Raw genomic sequence first — 25,688 nt, 5'->3', positions numbered from 1 at the left:
CAGAAGTCTAGTCGTGGAAAATTGTATATTGAAACCCATAAAAAAAAGGATGGGTCATTTGTAAATGATGCAGCAAATAGTACAGTGGTAAGTTTAAATTTAATAAATTATTGTTTTGGATGCATGTATTTTAACTATATTATTTTTTGACTTGATGATCTTGTATATGCTAATATGAACAAATTGAAGTGGGTTTGACTCAAAACAGTGTTGATGAATCTGTAATTTCTCCTAATGATGTTGTCGGTAGAGTGCTTGGGCCTGAGCATCCTGGAAGAATGCGATGTTTGGGTATGGCAGCAACTCCTACTAATACATTTACAAGTAACATAGCCCGACTTTCACATTTAAGTAATTCTTCGATTGTTCCGTCTACATCATCGCCTAATTACTGGCAAGAAAAGTACACAAACTTGGAAAGTGCATTTAAAGCTTATCTTATGATGAAAGAAGGATGCATTCCTCAGGAAGTGGCTAACATTTTGGGTTCATCGAATGTAAGTTCTTTTATTAGCCTATATCTTTGTTCCTAGCTAAGCTTTGGGTTCATCTTGAATAATACCTGAGTTTTCCTCGAATAATGGTAGCTGATTAATGTTGAATAATAGTTGAATATAATAGAATCAGAACAATTTCATGTGTCAGGGTCAATGAGGCCTCACTATGTTATGGATAATGTGACTATATTTAAGTTAGTTGTAGCTTTGAGTTCATATGCATGTAAGTGTGTTTAGTTGTATATATGTGACTATATTTAAGTTAGTTGAATAGCTTTGGGTTTATGAATTCATCTACATGTAAGTGTTTATAGTTGTACTATATACTATCCTAGAAAAAATGGCAGATGCAAAATTGAATATCATTTTGGTTTGTTGTAACCGTGTTTGTTTGTGGAAGCTTTGTCAAATATTTTAACTAATTAAATTGTTATTTTTATTTTCAGCCTGACGTTGCAAGCGAGCCTGATTCACCTTTTAATGCACGAGGATCAAGTGGTGGAAGCAATATCTGATGCAAGATTATAATTAGGATTATTACATATTATAGTTTTATCAAACAACATTTTGTTGGGTTATAAAACATGTTGATTCTATATTGTGTTAGGATGAATTTTATGCTATATTAGGAATTGTTAAGTTACATTTGGTATTAGACAATAAATATATATATATATATATATGATGTTTTGAACTAAGTTTATCTCATTTTGGTTATATATATATTTTGAAACAGGTTATATATTTATTTGGAATATGAGTGAAATGAAATAATATATATATTTAAAACTAAAAATAAACGTTCATTAAAGTATAAAAAATTAAATATAAAAATAAAATCCAGCATTGGTATTACGGAGGTTAAAAACTCCCACAAAATAAATATTTTAAACTCATCCAACACAGATTTTCTGGAGGTTAAGAACTCCCAAAAATTAAAGAAACTAAACTGTGGGGGTTTAAACCCCCCTCAAAAGAACCTCCGCAAATAAAACGCGATACCAGCGGTTTTTGTAAACTGCCGCAAGTAAGTTAAAAACCGCCGTAACTATTCTATGGCAACCTATAACGCGGCAGTTTGAAAAAATCCCAGGAAACATATTGCGGAGGTTTAAAACCCCCACTAAATAGGTTTAAAACCGCCGCAAAAAGGCGCTTTTTTTTGTAGTGACCCCCAAAATATTTGTTGTTCAACACCATTTGGGAATCTAAGGAATATTGGGTTTGACATTCCTTTCCAATATTTCTCCACATATTTCTTGGGAATACTCTACATTACAACAAAACATTCAAAAAGATATTAATATTTTTAAAACAAAAAATATAAATTAATAAATATACATGTTGAATATGCTTACCAGCTTCTTATCTTGATATATTATCCTATAAAATTCAGGGAAATAATGAAATGACATGATGATTATGATGATTCAAGAAGAAATGCAGATCTACTTTGATAGAGGATGAAACGCAGATGGATAGAAAGCAGAGGGAAGGAAAGTTTTTTATTTCACAGAGAAAGTACTATTTGGGAAGAGTGTGTGTGTGATTAAAGCCAAAAATTAAGCTGGTGGGTTAAGGGGAGAAGAGTCTTATTGGTTTTATTTCATTGAAATGGAAAATTTTGGATATGTCTTTGTAAGGGTCATTAAAATGGAAGGACTTGGGAAGTGAGAAAAGTGACAAAAAAATCGAAATTATTGGACTTGAAGAAGAAGAAGAGCACATGGTGGCAATTAAATTGGTAAGTTGGATTGGAACCAATTGTATTGGGTCTAGTTGTGCATTGGACTTGTTTTCATTGTGCTGTACGTTACGTGTCTATATGACCATGTAGTGATACAAATTAATCTATATCTATACTATATATTTTGTGTAAAAAAAAAAATCTATACTATATATAAATAAGATATATAAGTTTTGGTGTGAACTTTTCATAATACTAACAATATCCTTGATTTTTCTTTAACAATAAAAATATTTTATTAACAAATTCACCATAACATAAAATAATTTTTTTTAGCAACAAAAATCTTTTATTAATAAACTCACCATAATATAAGACATTTTTTTTATGGACATTTTTATTAATAAACCCACCACCCACTTGCCAGGGCCCATTTAAAGCCAAAGTTAGCCCATCGAAATTGACATCAGGGGAAATCGAACCTGAGATTTTTGAGAAGCATACTCCAAGGAACCAAACCAACAACACTAGACCAACCCTAAGACACAGACAGACGCTGAATGCGCCTGTCTGGTCCGCTAGTTTTGAATAATTTATTTTTATAAATTTTGTTTCATCTAGCTAAAGGTAAAATTAATTTATATCAGTCTAAACTCTAAACATAAAGACAATTTTTTTTAGTGCTTTAGTGGTTATAAATTCTTAAAGCGGGTTGATGTGAGAAATCTGGAATTCAAATTTCAATTACTTCACTAAAAAAACAGTGGTCCTTGAAACTCCTCACAAAAGGTTGAAAAGAACAAGTGAGAATCTGGATTAGAGAAAAAAATCCCGATAGAGACGTCTCACCCAGGGCCTCAGTGATATAGATAAGATAGTCCTGCCACAACCTATGGGATCCAACACATGAGTGGTTGCATTTTCCACTCAGAACAGGGGCTAGCTAGTAGGATTTTTACCTAGAAACAAGTTTCATGAGATGAGTTTTACCTATCCACCAATTTCTCAATCGAAGAAAACCCACCAGCAAAATTATACTCATTCTGAGAGGTTAGTATAGACCACACAACAACATGTCACACTAAAGTCACCCGAGACGCACATGACACCCAACCTCTAAGCCAATGAAAGACTCAAACAATTGAAGAATCCCTTGTGGGAAGACAAAGACAAATTTTCTAATAGCTATTGACCGAATCACCTTTGTGGGACAAAGACAAATTTTAAATTCAAGTAAAATTAAATTTTAGAAATAGAAATATATAATTAATTTTACTCATCAAAATTTATTCTAAAAATCTAAATTATTTTTGTTGCTCCAAAAGGAACAGAAAACATAGACGCTATCTTTTGGTTGTTCGTTATTTTGTTATATATTCTTTTTCTGTTGAATCTACTTTGGAATTTCGAGGATCCAATTTCGTGGCCTAATAGGTGTCTCATTCTCATGCAATGATGCAAATATGTTGAGGAATATTTTTTTCTTCCTATTTGATAACCGGCCTTATCCCAAAGGTAAGTTGGTCTTTGCTAGATTATTTGATGAGGAGATTTGGTTTTGACTCTAGATGACGTGGTTAGATTCGTGCCAACATCTTTTATGGGAGTCGATCTCCCTGTCTGGGTAAATGGTTATCCAAGCAAGGAGAGGTGAACATTAAGAGAGGGTTGAAGCTAGGGGACCTTTTTGGCATTGTTCCTATTCTTATTGGTGGTTAAGGGGCTGAGCCAACGGGACAGTTATGAGTGTAGAGGAAATTTCCCTATATATACTCGAGTTTTCGGATTGATAACTCATAGTTAAATGTATCAGATCTCCAGTATGTGGATGATAGTATAGTGTTGTTATGACATTAAGACATGTATTAGCTTCATGATAAGTACAGCACACTTTACGTTTCCATTCCCGTCAGTTTTTAAATTTGGCTAATCAAGTGAGATTTTACTGCATTACATGCTCATTTATGCTTCAAGGTTTGCACTAGTGGGAGAATCATGCATGAGAAGCATCAATATATGAAACAACGTAAATAACTTTTAAAAAAAAAAGTTTCCTTGGCTAGTTGGCTTGGAATTGGATTAGATCTTCTTAGTTCTAAGAAATAACTTATGTGTTTGGTTTTGTTTTCTTGATTGGGAGGAGTACTATTTATACTGTTTCTTCTAGTGTAGGTAGAGTACCTCTTGTGCTGGATTCAATTCCTTTTATAATCTATACATAATTCTTTTTTGATGTTAAAAAAAAAATGATGCAACATGTTTAACAATTATGGTGAAATAAAAGTTATAGTATCTACGTATTGAATAACTATATTGTGAAGCTTTATTACTCATTTGAAACTAAATTCACATGACAGCACATTTGTTATAAATTATTTTGCAATACTTCTAGTTCTGTTAAACTGTAAATTGGGGATTTTCATTTTCAAACTCATAGAGTATAGCAATAAGTATATCGATTTTTATGAAAAAAGTAAATATCTAATTCACATAGACTCATACATACCAAAACAGATCAACAATTAATATTATTTTACATATAGATAAATTTTGTAACTTTTGATGTCTCACTCAGTTAAACCATCAATTATAAAAACATTACGACCCAATAGCATGTGATTATGAAACTAACTCTATATATAACAATTAGATTCCATAAATGAGTTTATTTCATGTCCTTTGAATAAGAAGTCTATGTCTAGCATTCCCTAAGTCGAATTATCAATTTTAAAGATTCAGGTCGGAAAAATAGTAAAATAAATCAGGAGTCACTAATCTTGATAGAGATGCAAGTGAATTAAGAGGTTTCTCAACCCCATACATGAGAGGCGAAGCTAATACCAGTATTACACAATGATAGAGTAAAAGTTAAAGAGGATGCCACGTGGTGTAAATTTATGCGAGTAAATGAGAGTCGTGGATTGAACATAAATAGACTAATATGATTTGGTGTTAAACTTAAAATTGACACCTGATGTCAACGAAATCCTAAGATCATATATATATCATAAAAATCATACCAAAATACAAAGCTTAAAAATTGAGAGTTTACAAACATTCATGTGTTTAAACTCCAAAAGACCATAATACAGATCATAAAAATGTAAAACTAAGTTACATCGATCTTTTACTTAAAACAAAAAGACAAAGAAATTTTCAACTAAACAACCAGTTAGTACCAACAAACATAAATTTTTTATCTGGGTCGTTTAATAATAACAGTGAATAAAAGTGGTTGGCGTTGAATCATGACAAACTTACAAGAATCCTTAACTTGCAAGTTATATTTTTCGCTAAATAACTTCCAACCACCACTTAGAATAGATCTTCTATTTTCATAATCAAACTTCATTCTCACTTTCATAGCCATGTCGACGTTACCAACTTGTAGTGTTGCAGTGCCTACAAAATTTTCCAAATGTTCTCTTGAAAATTTACTTGGTAATGCCTGTTTCAAATCATGCATGGTAATTTATTTATTAGAGATACAATTAAAGCCAAAATTGGTACATTTTCTATTTATTTTTATAGGAAACTTACCATGAAGTTGCCATAAGCGTACGATTTTCTCAATTTAATATTAAAAAAGGGATTTTCACTTGTTGAACATTTTTCAACCCTTTTGACCAGGCCTCTTCTGTTACCACCTGCAAAATTAAAAAATAAGTAAATCAATTTTCTTATATTCGGATTCTCATCTCTAGGGGAATTCTTTTACACATTAAAACAAAATTTATGACATTTAGTATTGAATAATTTAAAAAATATATTTAGAAGTTATAAATAAATTTTGAGTACCTAAAAAAATTAACATCTAATATTGAATAATAATTTAGTGATTATATTTTAGACATTCCTAAGAAAAGCAGAATATTTTTAAATTTTTTTTTTACTATAATAAAAAACAATTTTTAAAAAAACATTATCTACTAGAAATGTTTGCTAAAAAAAACTACTTACAAAGTGAATTTTGAACATAGAACTCTATTATTTTTTTAAAGAGTTTTATCTTTTTCAGAAAAAAATTGCAATAAACCAATTAGCATAAACTTCAAAGTAATTATTTTTCAAATACAAAAAATATTAATGTTAAAAAAAAAAAGAAAAATATTACAAGACATACAAAATTAAAAGATAAGTTGAGGAACTCACTAGAAATTTTTTGTTGTGTAGAATCCAAATCCATGTGAATTTTTCTCTTACTTTTTGTTGTCCTTTGAGGTTGTTTAACTATTTCACACTCTTCTTCACTCACTTCAATAACTTCTTCATCTTCAACAACTTCATCTTCATCTTCATCTATGGATTTGATATTGGAGTAGTTTATTTCTAAAGCATTACCAGCAAATATCTTAACCTTAAAATATGTTCCACCTAAGTATTTAAAAGTTAAGAGATATCCATATTTTAGAGACTTTGAAATATTTTTCCAATTTTTTTGAAAGCAAATATAACCATTTCTCTCCACCCAAAATATATTTTTTTCAACACCATTTGGAAATCTAAGGAATATTGGGTTTGATAAATGTTTCCAATATTTCTCCACATATTTCTTGGGAATCCTCTGCAACACAAAAATAAAAAATATATTAACATTTTTGTAAAGAAAAGCATGCATAAATAAAATGGCTAAAATGAATCATAATCATAATGTAAATATGCTTACAAGCTTCTTATCTTGCAATATTATCCTATGAAATTCAGGGTAACAATGAATTGGCATGATGAAGATTCAAGAAGAAAATAGAAACAAGTTGTGTATTGTTGTTTGATAGATGAGAGAACAAGTTGGTATGAATGTTGGTAAGAAGATTGTGTAGAGAAAAGTTAAAAAACTTTCACCGAAAAGTGACAAAAAGTTTATTGGTTTGAAATGTATATTTAATTGGGAGATGGGTTTTATTGGTTTGTGGTTTTATTTCATTGAAAGGGAAAACTTTGGATATGGATTTGTAAAGGTAATTCAACAATTGCCTTATTGCATTAAGTTGGATTGGAACTAGAAGTAGTACTTGTTCAATTTGAACCATTTTCTTTACCCTTATATTATATATCAATAATATCCATCATTTGATTCATTGGAGTTTGATATCAACCAAATTGGCACATAATTAACACACAGACAGGTTAAAAATGTCACAAAAGGCTTCAAAGTTTAGTTCATCTGTTTTGCCTAATAGCAAATAGAGCTAATTAATTGGTCCTGCGACACTTCTAATTAACCACTAGTATAAACTAGATTAATGAAACGGTTATGCGGTGTAACCATATCTAGAACTATATTCCTTATATTTAGCTGTTGGGAAAACTAAGGTATCTCCATTATGTAACCATAATCGTAGCTACACATTGTTGTTATAATTATTATGCCATCTTATTCTAATTCTTAAGCACTTGACTTAACAAGTCTTAGGTGTATATTTAAAATGCTAAAATCATAATTAGAATTTACGAGCATTTTCTAAAAAATTTTGGTGATCAATTGAGAGTTAAAACGAGTGTTTTATCATTTATATATAGTGTGCATCTATTCGCGAACAGAGTCGCGAATAGATTCACGACAGTTAAAAAATCAGATTTTTCCACTCTGCAATACAATACCAATCGATTGACAGGACCAGGGGTACCTATCAATCAATTGGTAGAGACTTTCTGCGCTCCAGAGCGTATCAATCGATTCACAAGACTTGAAAACTCCTACCAATCGATTGATACTGTAGAAAAACCAGTTTCTATGCAATTTTTGAGTTGAGAATGAAACCAACATCACTACTTACATTCATAATCAATCACAGTCACAGCATACAACTCCTAAACATAAATTTTAAGATTATATACGTGTGTCTAAATATATTATGTCTAAATTTGTTTACCATACAACAATTATATACTCCATTATATATTTGAAGATTGACCCATATAAATTTAAAACAACACAAAGCATTGCAAACATTCATATAGTAAAACTCCAAAGAGCTCATACAAAGCGAGAATGGATCCTCTCAATTTTTCTTAATTTTCACATCTCAACTATCAATCAATTTTTTTTTTTATTTCTTTTACATTTAAATATTGTTCTATGTTTATAATCTATCAGTCGAAATAACAACATTATTTCCTAAATTTTTTTTCCACTTTTAAGAGAATCTTCTCTCCATACAAAGCATACCATGAAAAAGCTTAAAAGATTCAGTTTACAAACATTAATATGATTAAACTCCAAAAGATCACATCATAGAAATCATACCAAACTACAAAGCATAAAAATATTGAGCTAAATTACATCTTGTACTTCAAAGAAAAAAACAAAGAAATGTTCAACTATAAACATCTAGTTCGTACCAACAACATAATTTTTTTTCCAGCCATTGAAACTTAAAACACAAATTTGTTCACATCAATTAACTCAAATATACAATTATTTCTAATCTCTATTTTGCATTCTTCCACAAATTGTCTCCAACTTGCCTCCAACCATGCAACCTCTTAGGGCTTGATCCTTTTATGGCTCAATTGATATTAGATCTTTACGGGAATCATTACAGCGATCGGCGTTGAATCATATTACAAATCTTCAACTTGCAAGTTATATTTTTTCTAAATAACTTCCAACCATGACTTATAATAGATCTTTTATTGTTGTTAGTTGTTACCAAACATCTTGTTCATCTTTTAGTGATTATATTTTAGATTGCTTGACTATTTCACACTCATCATCACTCGCATCTTCACACTCATCGTCTTCACTATCAGCTAAAGGAGAGACAAAGTGAGAGTGAAGATGAGAGCCAAGATGAATGGAAAATAGAAAGTATGGAATGTGTACGGGAGAGGAAAGGAAAATTTGTTTTCTACTATGTAGCTTTTGTGAAAGGGGAGAAGAGTGGTTTTATTGCACAGAGAAAGTACAGTGTGTGATTAAAGCCAAAGGTGATTCAAAAATTATGGTGGTGAGTTAAGGGGAGAAGAGTGTTATTGGTTTGTTGGTTTTATTTCATTGAAATGGAAAAATTTGGATATGTCTTTGTAAAGGTCATTCAAAAATTGTCCTCATTTCATTATGTTGGATTGGAACTAGTAGTAGTCCTTCTCGTTAAGACCCATACAAAACTTGTTCAATTTGAACCATTTTCTTTACCTTTATATTAAATATCCCTACTAATTTTCTTATGGTCTGTTTTAGATTTTTTTCCCAAAATATACCCCTGGCTCCTCTTATTTCCAGTAATACCCCCTCCCAAGACATTTTGGATTGTTAATTGAGATTTAAAGGATTAAAGTTTTTATTCCTTAATTGATCATCCTAAGAAAGAGATGATTATGTTACTAAGACATTGGGCATAATCAATTATGTTTAATGTAATCATGAAACTAAATTGAGTAATTTGTTATCATACATGAAATTACCAAGAGAAATAGTAATTAGATGAACCAAAAGGATCAATAACTTTTTTTCATCAATTTGAATTCTAAGTCATTTTTAAGTTTATGATCAAAACTTTGAACCAAACAAATTCCCCCCTTTGTTACGATTATGTCAATTTTCTTAAGTATGCTTTCAATTTGCAATTGAATTACAACAATCCCTACGGAAAGAACGATTTATTATACTACTTGACGGCGATTTAGTACATTTGCTAAATTTCTATCAGCGGCCATCATTTACGGAGCAAATTAACATCTCTATTCCATTCAGACTAAATCTAACGCAACACCTACATATAAGGCTAGAAAACTGGTCCTAGCTTGGACTTAATTTATTGTGCTGTGAAGGTTTGGATTGTCGTGTGTGTTCAGTGGGAATAGATTTTCTCAAGTGTAATTTACACTTGAGATAATAAAGTGTAGTTTGTTACCATTGATTAAGAGAGATAAATATATAAAAATGAATTGATTTAGATAGTGTTAGATTAGTTCTATGATGAAAAATCATAATTTTGAATGTATTGATTTTGTAAATTTGGTTTTATCCGCTTAAATACACGCTATCTTTTGTTTCATTGTCTAGTTATATGTGATAGATATTTTGGAGTTTCTTTTTTATTTGATGTCTTCCTAACAATCCCTTTTGAGTATATAAGGGGGTGCGGATAAAAACTTACAAACAAGTGAAATTGTGGTGGCTTAATTGAAATTCCGACACTAGTGGAAAAAAAAAAAGGGCTTGTTAATTTCTAAGATAAGACAGGAAAATAAACATGCAAATAAAACTACAAGGAAATAAAGGGGTACACCACCAATAAATTAAAACCCTTTATAGGCACCATCACTAAAAGAATAATACCCCTTAATTAGAAAGAGAGTGACAATGATCAATTACAAATACGACAAATCAACAAGAGGGCAATCTGTCATTTTTAATATAAAATATAATTATATCACTATATTGTAAAATATTAAAAATTATTTAATTATATATATATATATATATATAATTATACTTATGATAATTATTATAATAGAACTTTTGCATACATCAATGAAATTTAAAGATCAGAAAAGGGAAAAATACATAACTGTGAAATAAATCACAAAGGCAACACCAACATTATCATATGGGTAGAAATAACATAATATACTATATTATTAATTAACTTTTATGGCTTCTGTTTTATTTTTTTTTAAGCAACTTTCATGGCTTCTTTGGAACATATAATTGATAACTTAATCACTGGGCAAGGCACATCCACACATTTGATGCATGCATCTTGGAATATCAGGAAGCCAACACAAATCCCTTGGACAATCCGAATCCTTTTCGCAGCTAGGCAGTCGTTCTGTGATATTAAATAAGAATTATAGAAAGTATCAAATTAAATTCATATTTCACCGATCATTTGTTAAAAAAAAATTAAATTATGTTATGAGAGGTTTCTATAATGGAGTAAACAAAATTGTGTGGAAAAATTCAAAATTTCGAATGATATATGAGTTGACTCAATAAAGCAGGGATCATAAATCGTGACGAAAAATATTTGATTGAGGATTAATCCTTGTTGAAAGTGCTAAAAACATTTTGAGATATTTAGACCAAAAACTTATTTATCTCTATAAATTAATATAAAAATACGCTATGATAATGAATTTTGTATAATGATACTGATACCCAACGAAATCTTGGTTATTAGTGTCCACCAAATTTAAAACTGTTGATTAGAATTACCTATACAGTTTGTTATTGAAATAAATAGGGAAAAAATGATAATCATAGCACAAATGAATATATAAACTTTAGCCATATTTTTTCTTTTATGAATTTAGAAATAAATTGTTTGATCACTTTATAGTGTGAAAAAACCCATTCTTTATTAACAAGAGACCATTTTTGATGCGTGTATGTGTTTGATTCTTTATATCATTTAATTAATCACCTGACCTTTTATTATATTTTTTATTACTTTTTTAGCCCTTCATAATATACAAGGGAAAATCTTCATAATGAACTTTTAATGTCTAGTTGATATGGTGAAACTTTTATCTTGAAAATGGTTTATAGGTAAAAACTCTACCTCCCCATGTTCCTTTTATAAGTGGGGCATCCACCATACTTTATGCTGCAACCGATAGATTTTGTTGGGGTGTCATGTTGGGTCTCAATGAACCAGGAAAATTGGAGGCCCTATTTTGTTTTGTCCTACATGTAGTTAATCCCTGCATCTCTCTTCTTTAGGAGTTTTTTGTTCTCATGATTCCTTTGAGGGGCTCTAATATAGTGGCGGTGTCAGGTTTTTTTTCATGTATTTTTATTTACCTTACCCATAGAGATTGTTATGTTTTGGTGAAGTATATTTCTGGTACGTCTTATTTTTAGGAACTTTCTTTTGTACCATTTTAGTTTTTATCTTTATACATTTTATATTTGCCATTAAAAAAAAAAAATTAACCAAGCAAAATAAAACTAATTAATTGTCATCATTTAATTTTCAGCTATGAAAAGAAATTAGTTTTTAACAAATAAAATTAGTTCTTGGCCGAAAGTTATGGTGTTTTATTTCACATCGTTTCTTTTGTTCCAAAAGGAGTATGCAAGGCAATTATTTATACATTTTTATTTGATTTTTTATATTATGAATAATTGGATTATCCAACAGCAAGAACATACATATATAGCACTGATAGCAATATTTAATAAATTAATCAAGGACAATTGTACACAAAATAACATATCAAGGAACTTAAAAACTTTCATACAATAAAACTCACAAAGAGCACATCATACAAACTAGTATACCAAAATACAAAGCATAAAAGAACAACACATCAAACAACTCAATGGTTTTTTCTTACAACTGAAACATTAAATACCAAATTGATCTCATCAATTAAATTAAAGGAACAAATTTCCCCAATTAAATTGCATTCTTGAATAAATGGTCTCCATCCTTTACCAAATCTACTGCTTTTCATACTATCAAAATAGTTCACTTTTACGAACCACGATCTTCTCCCCATTTTCAACTCCACATTCACATTCTTATCACATCCTACTATATTCATAAACTCCATTGGTAAACTCTGCATGCAAATACAAACAAAATATATTATTATTTAGATGTTTCATTTTCACATCTCTATTTATATATATTTACATAGTAAGTAACCATAGTTTAAGAAATTAACCCTACAGGATAATTGTAATCGTCTTTCACATAAATCTTGAATTTGAAATGTTTCACCATAATACCACTTTCTGAATCTGCATAAACACAAAATCATAATTAATAATTTTATAATAAAATTGTGGACACAAGTTTTTATTTTATTTTAAATAGACGTTGAATTTTTAAAATTCTAAATATGTCACTAAACATGTCAATAATATGTAGCTAGGTTCCAAAATAAAATAAAAAATATGACCGAATCTTTGAACTCTTGAATAACTTTTTAAATTTTAAACAACATTAAACTAAATATTAATGATACAACTATTAACTTTTTAGTTCAAAAAATCAAATTATTGATTTGTTTGGATACCTAATTAAAAACTCTCTTAATTTAATGAACTATTTATAAAATTTACAACTATTTAATAATTCTTTATAATATTAAAATCTATAAACTTTAAAGAAGTTAGAAGAATACCCTCAACAAAATATACTCTTGGACGGCCCCACGAAGCTCCTCTAATGTATCTTCTCTTTGCAATATCATTATCACAAGAGATCCCTTTTTTTTATAATTGTGTCATGGATCAAAGAAATTGAGCAATGTAGATGTTAATAAAAAAAGAATTAAAAAATTAATAACAAAAACAAAAATGCAAATGCAAATAATAAAGAAAGAAAGAAAGAAAAACCTTGCAAATTCTTAGGGCTTGATCCTTTTCTAGGTCGATTAATAATAACAATGAACGAAGGTGGTCGGCGTTGAGTCATCACAAACTTACAAGTATCATCAACTTGCAAATTATATTTTTTGCTAAAAAGCTTCCAACCAGCACACATCATAGCTTTTTTATAGTTATCATCAAACCTTATTTTCACTTCCATAGGGGTGTCCTTACCAACCCTTAGGGTTGCAATGCCTCTAAAATTGTTCAACTGTTCTCTTGAAAACTGACTTTGTATCCACTATTTCAAATCATGGTAATTTATTAGAGATACTCCACCAATTAAGCCAAATTTAGTAGTTTCTTTCAAAAAAAAAAAAAAAAAACTTACCAGGTAACATCCTTTGACATAATAGTTTGTCATTACAACTTCAAAAAATGGATTCTCATCATTAACATCTTCATTTGTTGGGTTCTTTTTAACCTTCTTCACCATATTTCCTCTGTTCCTACCTACAAAATTTCAAAAAAAGTTACTTTTGATACTAAAAAAAAAGTTAATTATTCCAGCTTTAGAGTTAATAGCCAGAAAAAATATTAAAAATTGAAATTATTAAAAATAAAACATGAGACTAAAAAAATAGAAAAAGAAAAGAAAAAAAATATGAATTAGTCACCTTGGAATTTTCTCTTGCCATTTCTTTTCCTTTGAGCTTGCATTGGTATTTCAATCTCATCTTCACTTTCATCACTCACTTCTTCAATAATTTCCTTAGCTTCAACAACATCTTCATTTTCAGATCTTATATTTGAATAGTTTATTTCTAAACATTTAGGACCAAATACCTTAACCTTAAAATGTGATCCACCTATATACTTAAAAGTTAAAACACATCCATGACTGAGATTCAGATCCTTTGAAAAAGTTTTCCAATTTTTTTGAAACAAAATTTCACCATTTCTTTCCACCCAAGACATTTCTTGTTCATAACCATTTGGGAGTCTTAGGATTATTGGGTTTGGTGTTCCTTTCCAATATTTCTCCCTATAAAGCTTTGGAATCTTCTGCAACAAAAAAATTAGAAAGATATTAACATTTTTAAAACAAAGATATATAAAATAAATGAAACATAAGGTTAGTTAATTAATATGCTTACATATGTTTTCTGATCTTGCACTATTATTATCCTAAAACTTGGGCCTTTTCGAAATGACATGATGATTGAGAGAAGAAGTATGAAGAATGAAACAATGGTTGTGGTAGAGTAAGTAGAAATGTCACTAAAATGGAAGGACTTGGCAAGTGAGAAAAGTGACAAAAAAATTATTTACTCTATAAATAAGAGTTTTATTGTTTATGACTTTTGTTTCATTGAAAGGGAAAAAATTGGGATATGGGTTTGTAAAGGTTATTCAAAAATTGTCTTGTTGAATGATTTGGTTTGAAGAGCACATGGTGGTAATTGCATTGGACTTGTAAGTTGGATTGGAATCAATTGTACTGTTATCGTTTGGATTATCGTACGTGTCTATATGATCATGCGCTGATACAAGTTTTGGGTGAAAACAAACTTAGAAACTATGTAATGAGTAGTAAAGATTTTAGACTTTTTTTTTTTGGTCAAGAGATTTTAGACCCCCCTTTATGTAAGTGGATGGGATTAGAGTTGATAAATAGGGTCGGACTACCGGGCCGACCGATTAGCCCTGCATTTTAATGGGGCTGGGGCTTTAAAAAGCATGAAAAAAATGATCGGGTTTTTTTTGGGTCGGTCCATCAGACCTATATATTTTTCATGATTCGACCTGGGCTGGTCTCATGGACTTTTATGTATTTGACTTTTACTTATGGAAAAAATTTATTTTTGGAAGGACATAACTCACTTTGTGTGTTCCTCAAAAATCAATGCAGTCAGTAAAATGTGGACCTTTAGATTGAAATCTGATGGTACATATTTAATACAATAAACTATATAAAAATTATTTGATCAAATCCAACGGGTGAGATTCACCTATAGACATTATACTGCACGGAATCTGTTTCCCTCGCGCAATTATGTACATAAACTTTAGGTAAAGCTTGTCACTTTGTCTGCACTTATAAAAAATAAAGAACAAATTAATTTGAAATATATTTAGAAAAAATAATAAATATATTAATAATTTGAAATTAATTTGGTCATATAACTTTGAGAACATGTCATACCCACCCTAAATTAATTTCTTATTTATTTATGTTTTTACATCAATGTTCTCTCCTTCATTCTCTCATATAAGACTTGCTTTATATTATAAGCATCTCATAACATAATATATTTCGTTTATATGAGGACTTCTTAATTTCTAACCAATTTATTTTCCCTTAAAAAAATTATATGATTACTTGTAAAAAGTCTTTTTTTTTTTTTTTTTTTATATTGAAATTCAAATATGAGAAAAGTTGCTGTCACAAACTTATAACTATAAGATAGCAAACGTTATGATGACACACCAATTAAGTAGGGATGGAAAAAGATTTTATGATGAGTAAATAGAAAATAGATAGCAAAGTTTTCCTAAAATGGAATAAGTTGGGAGAAGTGAGAAAAGTGACAGAATTTGATTGCCTCGATTGACAGAATTTGACATTAGAGACAACACAATCCTAAAAAAGTACAGAATTATTATCTTTATTCAACTTTGTTTGTTGTCCTTCATTTTGTACACTAGAGTCTATAGCAACATCAACATGTGAGCAAAATTAAGAAAGAAAGAAATAAATTATTCACCAGCTCTTTCTTATAAAAATAGGACACGTGATTATCAGTGAAAAAACAAATTGTGATGATCTTCATCACATTATAAAGCAAACCACAGCCAATTTAACACCAAATATATACATCTACACTAATCCTCTCATTCTTTTCATAATCAATTTCCCTAATTCTCTCATTCAAGTTCTAACATAATTATCGTTTTGTTTTTTGAGCTTGGAGTGATATGCAGGTCTTGGCATTTCTGTCACATAGAAAATTTCAATAGATTATAATTGTATCACTCTTTTTTCAGCCTATTAGGAGGATCTATTTCCAAATCTTGTCAAATATCATCATAACTTGAAATTTATTTTCATTTTCATATGTGAAGCCTAAGAAATGTGCATGACTGATCAGAAAATAGTGTGATACTCCAACCATTGTGAATCCACACTTCAATGCACATACATATAAAGCTGTTCAAAAACAAAAAAATAAATAATGTAGACATAGACAACGGTGAAAAGGGGAATTTTTTTTATTTGTTTAATGCTTTATCAATCTTTGGAGTTAAACTCCGCTGCTAAAATCGTTGTGACAAGTGTGAGTTAAATTTTACATTGTTTAAAAAAATGAAGGTTGAACATTTTATAAGTTAGAAAATTTATAAATTTAATATCTTAAAATTTTAAGTTAAAATATGGTGTCCAACTGTATGATTATTTTGCCTCTTAACAACTAGCTAGAGCTAATTAATTTGGTCGTGAGACAATTCTAACTAACCACCAGTATAAACTATATATAGTTGAACTCGAATGAATAACGAAAAGGGTCATTAATAATACCAAAAACATTACAAACTTTCATAAATTAAAACTCCTAAAGAGCAGATCATAAAAAGCATAGTACCAAAATATACATCGAAATATTCAACTAAACATCTAGTTAGTACACATGAAAAGAACAACTTATATCAAACAACTCCATGGTTTTTTCTTGCAACTAAAACATTAAATACAAATTTTTCCTCATCAATTAACTCAAAGGAACAAACTTTCCCAATTAAGTTGCATTTTTTAATAAATGGTCTCCAACCATCACCAAATCTAATGCCGTTAAAACTATGAAAATGCTTCACTAATACAGAGCACGATTTTCTCTCCATTTTCAACTCCACATAAAGTGTCATCACGTATATTTATAAACTCCTTCGATAAATCCTACAAATACAAACAAAATTATTATTTATATATGTAATTTTCACATTACTATTTATATATTTACATAGTAACCATAGTTTATGTAATTAGGTTATTAAAAAATATAGTTTATGTAATTAACCCTACAGGATAATTCTCTTTCACCAAAATCTCGAATGTGAAATCTTTCATCATATTACCACCCATTGAATCTGCATAATACCAAATGATAATTAATAATTTTAAATAGAATTTGAATTTATAAAATTCTATTTATGTCTCTAAACATATCAATAATATGTAGCTAGGTTCCAAAATAAAATAAAAAATATAACTGAATCCTTGCACTTCAACAACATAACTATAAGTTATTTCAAATATACAAATATTTAAAATTAAATATAATTATGATATATCTAATGATAAGTCAAAATAGTAATGATACAATTAAAAACTTTTGTACAAAAACTCAAATAATTGATTAGTTTAGAGATATATATAAAAGGTGACAATTGAAGTTCAAAACTAAGATTCTCACCACGTGAACGATAATTTCTTGTTCTCTCTTTTCTATTTGATATAATTCTTGTTCTCTCTTTAATCATGCCTCCTCTCTTTCTACCTGCCAAGATATATTACAAAAAGTAATTTCAAACCATTTACAAGCTAAGGTACAATGAAAATATATGATTTTTGTAAAATGCATGCTTGTCAATATTAAATATTAATAAGAAAAATTTACACAATAAAAAGAAGAACATGCACTCTCTAGACTTATAAAAAATATATGAAATGATTATGGAAACATAAAAATAATCAAGCTTAAAAACTTTAAATACTAAGTGGGTAATTCACTCTAAAAAAGTGGCTAACTTATTCACATCTAAAGAAATGTGAGGATGAAAATTGTAAATCAACGAAAATATGAGACTCGAAAGTTCGTTCAAATTAAACTTCAAAAAAGTTAGAGGAGTACCCAAAATATCACCACGATTAGAAGTTCCTTTAATGTTGCGTTTTCTGATCCCAATATTGTTATCACGAGAAGAGCTTCTTTCTCTATAATCTTTGTCATGGTTCAAAGGAATAATTGGAAAATAAATAATTTGATTATAAACAATAATAACAAAATTTGATTATAAGCACTAATAACAAAAATAATGTGGCTAGTTAACATTTTAACAAAATTTGTTCGATAACAATAATAAAAAACATATAAATAAAAGAAGAAAAAAAAAAATCTTGTAACTCACATGGTTTGTTTGTAGCTGGATTAATAGCAACATTGAATGAAAATGGTTGGCTTTGAGTCAACTCAAATTTACATTTATCACTGGCTTTCAAATTATATTTTTCAGCAAATAAGTTCCAACCAGTGGTGATAATTGATGATCCATTGGTATCAATATTCAACTTCACTTTCATAGGCATGTCCTTACCAACTCTAATCTTCACAGTCCCTTTGAACCCCTTCAAGTGTTCTCTCGAAAAATCATTTGGTATCCTCTATTTCATCAAAGTTTGTTTGTTAGTTTCTTTAAAAAAAATCATTTTTATTTAAAAAATTACATATTTAATCTATTTGTTACAATTTAAAAATGAGTTTTTCGCAACCATTGATATGTCCAACTTACCAAACAACGACCATAGGCGTAAGAAGGTGACAATTGAAGTTCAAAACTAGGATTCTCACCACAAGAAGTTCTCTCCTTAATTATGCCTCCTCTCTTTCTACCTGCCAAGTTAATATTGAAAAACAAATATTTGAATCCATTTACAAGGTTCATCAAATAGACAAAATCAATGTGTGACACATAAACGGTCGATATTTTGGTGTCTCAATCATTTGGTAGGGATTCGATTCCTAACTTCTGTGTGGAGGATACTTTAGTTTATTTAAAAATTGATGAATTAAAAAAGGTTATAAATCACTTGAGAATTCATGCTTGGGTATGTCACTTTCATCAATGTCATCACTCAATACAACTTCTATTTCTTCATCTTTAGCCCAAAAAAATATCAAGAAAATAAACTCAAACATGGTAGGAAAAGATATAAGTTAAATACAACCTTTTTTTTATTTATAAAATATGGAAATGGCATTACCTCTTCCATTATTGGCTTTACTTGTTGAGCATTTTTTAGCCTTCTTATTCATGTGTCCTCTATTACTACCTACAAAGTTTAATAAAAGTATGTTAATAATTTATAAGTTACAATAAAATAACATGAAATAAAAAAGTAATTAAATCATTATACCAAAAAAAAAGCAATTAAATGATCTCACCTGATATATTTTGATGATTAGCATTAGAATCCATAACCATTTTTCTCTTGCCATTTTTGGTCCTTTGAGTTTGTGTAGGTAATTCACTTTCATCTAAACTCTTATCACTATCATCACTCACTTCAATAACTTCATTTCTATTTTCAGCAGCATTAACTTCATCTATGAATTTGATATTGGAATAGTCAATTTCCAATGTATTGACACCATATATCTCAATCTTGAAATATGACCCTCCAATGTATTCAAAATTTACTTTAAATCTAAATTTCAAAAACTTAGAAATTTTTTCCCAATTCTTTTGAAACCAAATATCACCATTACGTTTCACCCAATATATTTTTTGTGTAGCACCATTTGGGAAAATAAACACTACAGGATTTGATACACTTTTCCAATGTAACTCCACAAATTCTTTTGGAACTCTCTACAAAAGATAAATATTTTTTTTATTAATAATAAGTATATATAAAGAAATAAAAATAAAGTTTATTTATAGGAACAAAATGCTTACAATTTCTCCGTTTTGAAGATCTTCATATCGCATAAACCTAAAGTACTTTCGAGGAATATAGGATGACATGATTCAGATAGAAAATTAGAAGAAATTATAGTAATAGATTGAGTAGTAGTGTGTCCCAATTTTGAGGTTAAGGTGGTATATATAATATATGGGGGAGTGGGGGACCATGGAGAGGAAAAATGTTCGGTTGTGATGTAATATTTGGTGGAATTACACGGTTGAGATTTGCTCAATCTTTATGAATAAATGCACATGTAATGTATTACGGTAAAGTGTATTGTAAGTTTGTAACTTTTTACTTAATCTTTTCAATGTGTCTCTCATTATCTTTTTAGTAGTCTTTTTGTGGTTGAGTATAAGTCTCTCAAATTCTAATAAATTTCAATAGAATTATTATTATTATTATTATTATTATTATTATTATTATTATTATTATTATTATTATTATTATTATTATTATTATTATTATTATTATATTACTCTTTTCAGCAACTTCATGATATTGGCTTGTTCTTTTTACATGCTTCATCCCATTAGTCTATTTAAGAATCTTGTCAAATACTATCATCATAATATTAACATGAAATTAAGTCACATTTTTATATAGATTAAGAGTGTTCTGTAGGATTCTTAATTGCCTAATATTATGCAAATTATGATTGAAATATGGTTCACCGTAGACTAATATTTTTGTTGTCCTTCATTTTATATACACTAGAGATATAGCAACATATAAACAAATTAAGAAAGAAATAATTAATTACTTACCACCAGGAAGGGTTCTGTGTCGACAATGAAAAAAAAAGGACACATCAGATGATTAAGTAAACCATGGTACCTTATTTTCTTTGATAAAGCAAAGGGCATATTATATATATTTATTATAGAATATTATAATAGTTTATCGTTTTTTTTTTTACCTTGGATTATCGTTTTCTTTAATTTTGTGAACTTGATGGAGGTCTTGGCATTTCAGTCACATAGATGTTGGTTGTTCTTTTCACATGGATTACTTTGATGCTTTCTTACTTTATTTGTTTTTTTTTTAATATATATAAATAAAGGTTGAACGTTGAAGAATGAAAGGAACTAAATTAGTCCCTGAACAAATTGGTTCCTCTTTCATAACAAAATGGGGACCCGTCAAAATAAGAGCACTGCTATTCGTTCAAACTAGCATACCAAATTTAATAGCAATATTTTTAATACAGTGCATAAAAATGTAGATCTAAACATCTAGGACTTAGAAAAGCAAAACAAAGAAATGTTTCAACTAAACATTTAGTTAGTTAGTACCATGAAAGAACAACACATCTAACAACTCAATGGTTTTTTCTTACAACTGAAACATTAAATACCAAATTGATCTCATCAATTAAATTAAAGGAACAAATTTCCCCAATTAAATTGCATTCTTGAATAAATGGTCTCCATCCTTTACCAAATCTACTGCTTTTCATACTATCAAAATTGTTCACTTTTACAAACCACGATCTTTGAGGAACACACAAAGTGAATTATGTCCTTCCAAAAATATTTTTTTCCATAAGTAAAAGTCAAATACCTAAAAGCCCATGGGGCCAGCCCAGGTCGAATCATGAAAAATATATAGGTCTGATGGACCGACCCAAAAAAACCCGATCATTTTCTTCATGCTTTTTAAAGCCCTAGCCCCATTAAAATGCAGGGTTAATAGGTCGGCCCGGTAGTCCGACCCCATTTATCAACTCTAATCACCATCCACTTACATAAATGGTCTAAAATCTCTTGACAAAAAAAAAAAAGTGTCTAAAATATTTACTAGTCACTACTCATTACATAGTTTCTAAGTTTGTTTTCACTCAAAACTTGTATCACCGCATGATCATATAGACACGTACGATAATCCAAACGATAACAGTACAATTGATTCCAATCCAACTTACAAGTCCAATGCAATAATTAGACCCAACTTACCAACTTTGTGTGTTCCTCAAAAATTATTTCGTTCAAAGAGAATCCTACTTGGTATTACCAAAAGAATAAGAATCGTACTGTATGAGTATCTATTGATTGATGATTCTTCGTATCCAGCTTTTAAGTGTGAAGGTGTTCGGAATTTCGGATTATTATGAAACTCAATCTCTTTTAAGTAGAAATGGAAATAATTAAGAGAGATTTTAAGTAGAAAGGGAAATTAATAATATCAATCCCAAAAAACAAAAGAAACGGAAATAATATATTAATTTAAGTGGCAATAATAAATAACCACCTTACAATTTATTTTCAGTATTAATTCTCTGATTTTAGAGAATGAGGTTTGGTAATTATAGCCAATGTTTTAAGAACCGGACCGGAGATTGAATCGGTGAGACTTTCAGTTCATGGTTCAACCGATTCAACCGGTTGGACCGTTATTGAACCGATTGAACCGGATAATTAATAAATAAATAAATATTTTTTTTAAGTATATAAGAGTATTTTTGAAAAAAAAGTATATGAGTCAAAATTGTATCACAGCCCAATACATTGAGCCCAATATATTGAATACTCTTAGAGCCCAAACTTTTCAATATATATAATACTCATAAACAAATTATAAGCTTATTCTAACCCTAATTTCAAACAACACAGCCGCACAACTTTTCTCCTTAGTGAATATATGCCAAACTTTTTATTCTTGCTTACTTCCTTCTTTCTATTTCTTTTCACAATTTTCTTCTTCCTTCCTTAGATATTCCTTGTATTATTTTATTTTGTTTCTTCTCAATCTCATCCTTGCCTTTCCAATATTATCAATTATGTCACAAAATTTCTTCTTATTTAATTCATCATCGCCGCCTCAATATCAAGCACAACAACATAATCTGCACAGCAAAACAAAGCTGTGCAAAAATAGCTTCATTGACGGTCGAATATGCAATCAAATATCAATTACTAGTAGACAATTGAACCTCATCTTCATCTTTACTATTACAAGATTTAGGATTACAAATGCAAATATCTGTATAATAAAAATAAAAAACAGTTTGTTTTTTTAACTGATGTTAGAGAACTGGAAAATTAAAAATCAATGCTTTTTAAGTTTCACGTGATTCAATGTTTTTTTAAAAAATAATTCAGTTTTTTTTTTAAAACAAAGAGAAAACCGGCCGGTTTTCCCGGTTTACCGGTTCACCGGTTTTCCCGGTTCTACTGACTAGCGGTTCTGACTAGTCGTCCGGACCGCTGAGGGCACCGGTTCACGGGTGAACCGGTCGGACCGGCCGGTCCGGTCCGGTTTTTAAAACATTGATTATAGCGTAAGTAAAGATTGGATATAAATTGTTTTCACTAAAAATCAAATTCGAATTATCTAATTCTTTCGAACAGTTCATTCTAAAAAAAATTTATTAAACATTTGAGCTCAATATCTTAATTATAACCATCTTATGAAGATTTGAACTTTGTAATTTAAGATTAGCCAAACTCAAGTGTGATTGAATTATACTTTTTTTTTTTTTTTGTCAAATATCGTAGCACTAATCATAATTTCACCCTTTAAGAAAGAATGAATGTAGAATTTTGGATTTGAATTTTGATCCTTATACAATATAATTTCGCAATCATACTTTTTTTTTTAACAAAGATATATAAGGATACTTAGAGGTCAAATATCATGCAATATCTCCATGATAATAATAATATAATAATAACAACAAAAAAATATACTCCATATATCTTGAAAAATGTTATTTAAACACATTTATTTGACAAAAATACAATAAATATACATTTTTTGATTTTTTAAATATTTTTTGCATACCTCATTTTGCGTGTTGGAAAGAGAGTTGATGTCAATTTTGTGTCTCAAATTTGATGTTTGAATAAATAACATACCTCCTCGTATATCTTATATAGGACCGTTACTATATCACCTATATAATTGACCATTAATTGCTTGTGTAATTTGATGTCAACACACCCCTTATTTATTTTTCACTGAAAACAACTCTACATAGTTTTAGTTCGCAGAAGTTAGAACTATGTCTTCTCAAGAACTTGATCATGGGAGCAATAGTGTCCACTTTTTCAAGATTATTCTTCAAACTACCCTTCAACAAGGAAAATTGGTAACAATTTTTGTTCTTTATTTTCTTCATTTCTCTAGTTATTATGACTTACATACTAAATATAATTTTTAATCATAATAAAAATATTTTGATCCAAAAATAAAATTGTTGTATTGATATTGTTTAGCATGTGTGTGTGACAGAGAGTGCCTATAAGTTTTGTGAGGAGGCATTGGAAAGGAATAACAAACCCAGTTACTCTAAGGCTTCCAAATTCGACCGAAAAGAAAGTTTCTTGGGAGAAAACTAGTGATTACGATGTTTGGTTTTGTGATGGTTGGAAAGAATTTGCAAATTATTTGTCTTTGGGTGATTCACAACTTTTGGTGTTCCAATATCAAGGAAATTCTCTCTTTAATGTGATTGGATTTGGAAAATGCGGATTAGAAATAAAATACCCTTTAAGAGAAACTAGTGAAGAATATGAAGATGTGGAAGAAAGCGATTGTTCTTTGAAAATTACTGAGGATCCTTCATCATCGCGGTTTAAAAAGACAAAATCTCCATCACAATCTTCTAAAATTTTTAAGAAGATGAAAATCAATGCAAAAGAATCTAAGCATGGTTGGTACTTGGTTTTGTTTTATCTATGTTTTCTATTTTTTGGTTAATTTTTTTAGGACTTGTATTTATGGTGAGTTTCTCAAATTTCTAGCAGGAAGTAGCTGTGACAATCTTAAGAAGAGAGGCTATGATTTGTATGAAAAAGTGATGACAAATTTTGACTCTGATAAGAACTTCTTCACATGTATTCTCCAAAAGACATACATTGAGAGAGATCTCTTGGTAACAAACTACTCTTTATCACTTTATAAGTACTGATTTACTAAAATATTGACAATGAATGTTATAACAACATTAATAATATATTCCTTGATGAGATTAATTGGTATGCGCTGATGGTTAATTTTATTTTTTTTAAATGATCCCGTCAAATTATGTATTAGATTTTGATAGGTTGCATATATAAAAAAAATTACAAAGATAATGCATACAACTAAAATCATTGATTGATGATATGCCTTATGTATATGTCATGTCACATAATAAACTCTAAACTATCTTTTATATTAATATGTATACGAATAACTTAAAATCATTAATAATATGCTTAAACTAATACTCCACACCCATAAAAAATTATTTTTTGGGGGTAAGGGTGGGCTGTGACCCACCGCAGGGTCCGCAGCCATCCCCTAATACCGCCTCCTATGTATATGTGTATGTATTTGAGAGTTAGAAATTGCATACATTTTATAGGTCCTGATTGGTTTGTCTTATTTTTTAGCTTATGGGGAATAGCATGTAAATGATTAAGTTTTTATGTATTATTATAAGATTTTCAAGGTAGTTTATGAAAAAAATACCTTATAAATAGATAATTTTTGTTAGTGAAAATT

The 25,688-nt window shown here is 29.2% G+C and overlaps 3 protein-coding genes and 2 long non-coding RNA genes across 5 annotated transcripts; 2 read left to right on the top strand and 3 right to left on the bottom strand.

The window, feature by feature from the left end:
- The first annotated feature begins 9 nt into the window (after window positions 1-9).
- LOC123892666 lies at window positions 10-1,012 on the top strand. The gene is made up of 3 exons (XM_045942516.1): window positions 10-87; window positions 209-497; window positions 944-1,012. The coding sequence occupies exons 1-3, from the start codon at window positions 65-67 to the stop codon at window positions 1,010-1,012; spliced, it is 381 nt and encodes a 126-aa protein (XP_045798472.1). The 5' UTR covers window positions 10-64.
- A 9,561-nt stretch (window positions 1,013-10,573) lies between these two features.
- LOC123913609 lies at window positions 10,574-11,476 on the bottom strand. The gene is made up of 2 exons (XR_006811665.1): window positions 11,348-11,476; window positions 10,574-10,961 (listed from the first exon to the last, which is right to left on the bottom strand). It is a non-coding gene; the product is annotated as an uncharacterized LOC123913609 (long non-coding RNA).
- Window positions 11,477-12,349: 873 nt separating this feature from the next.
- On the bottom strand, window positions 12,350-14,720 carry LOC123913564 (putative B3 domain-containing protein Os03g0621600). The gene is made up of 7 exons (XM_045964350.1): window positions 14,611-14,720; window positions 14,131-14,518; window positions 13,845-13,966; window positions 13,481-13,754; window positions 13,267-13,350; window positions 12,810-12,880; window positions 12,350-12,699 (listed from the first exon to the last, which is right to left on the bottom strand). Exons 1-7 carry the CDS (start codon window positions 14,668-14,670, stop codon window positions 12,454-12,456), a joined length of 1,245 nt encoding a protein of 414 aa, XP_045820306.1. The 5' UTR covers window positions 14,671-14,720; the 3' UTR covers window positions 12,350-12,453.
- A 2,826-nt stretch (window positions 14,721-17,546) lies between these two features.
- On the bottom strand, window positions 17,547-18,428 carry LOC123913618. Its single transcript, XR_006811678.1, has 3 exons — window positions 18,364-18,428; window positions 17,926-18,009; window positions 17,547-17,599 (listed from the first exon to the last, which is right to left on the bottom strand). It is a non-coding gene; the product is annotated as an uncharacterized LOC123913618 (long non-coding RNA).
- Window positions 18,429-24,040: 5,612 nt separating this feature from the next.
- Window positions 24,041-25,110, top strand: LOC123892660 (B3 domain-containing protein At1g49475-like). Its single transcript, XM_045942505.1, has 3 exons — window positions 24,041-24,288; window positions 24,432-24,852; window positions 24,944-25,110. The coding sequence occupies exons 1-3, from the start codon at window positions 24,202-24,204 to the stop codon at window positions 25,108-25,110; spliced, it is 675 nt and encodes a 224-aa protein (XP_045798461.1). The 5' UTR covers window positions 24,041-24,201.
- Window positions 25,111-25,688: the final 578 nt, after the last annotated feature.

Source organism: Trifolium pratense, linkage group LG1 (genome assembly GCF_020283565.1).
Source record: "Trifolium pratense cultivar HEN17-A07 linkage group LG1, ARS_RC_1.1, whole genome shotgun sequence".
NCBI lineage: Eukaryota > Viridiplantae > Streptophyta > Magnoliopsida > Fabales > Fabaceae > Trifolium > Trifolium pratense.
Note: the sequence above shows the minus strand (reverse complement) of the source record. Positions and strands in the feature narration are given on the sequence as shown.

Excerpts from the sequence above, each read along its gene's own strand:
- LOC123892666 (XM_045942516.1), top strand. The coding sequence starts at position 65 with ATGATGCAGCAAATAGTACAGTG. Across the intron at positions 88-208 it reads ATGCAGCAAATAGTACAGTG|TGTTGATGAATCTGTAATTT; the intron begins GTAAGTTTAAAT and ends GACTCAAAACAG. Across the intron at positions 498-943 it reads ACATTTTGGGTTCATCGAAT|CCTGACGTTGCAAGCGAGCC; the intron begins GTAAGTTCTTTT and ends TTTTATTTTCAG.
- LOC123913564 (XM_045964350.1), bottom strand. The coding sequence starts at position 14,670 with ATGTCATTTCGAAAAGGCCCAAGTTTTAGGATAATAATAGTGCAAGAT. Across the intron at positions 13,967-14,130 it reads TGGCAAGAGAAAATTCCAAG|GTAGGAACAGAGGAAATATG; the intron begins GTGACTAATTCA and ends GAAATTTTGTAG. Across the intron at positions 12,700-12,809 it reads AAGACGATTACAATTATCCT|AGTTTACCAATGGAGTTTAT; the intron begins GTAGGGTTAATT and ends ATTTGCATGCAG.
- LOC123892660 (XM_045942505.1), top strand. The coding sequence starts at position 24,202 with ATGTCTTCTCAAGAACTTGATCATGGGAGCAATAGTGTCCACTTTTTC. Across the intron at positions 24,289-24,431 it reads CCCTTCAACAAGGAAAATTG|AGAGTGCCTATAAGTTTTGT; the intron begins GTAACAATTTTT and ends TGTGTGTGACAG. Across the intron at positions 24,853-24,943 it reads TGCAAAAGAATCTAAGCATG|CAGGAAGTAGCTGTGACAAT; the intron begins GTTGGTACTTGG and ends TCAAATTTCTAG.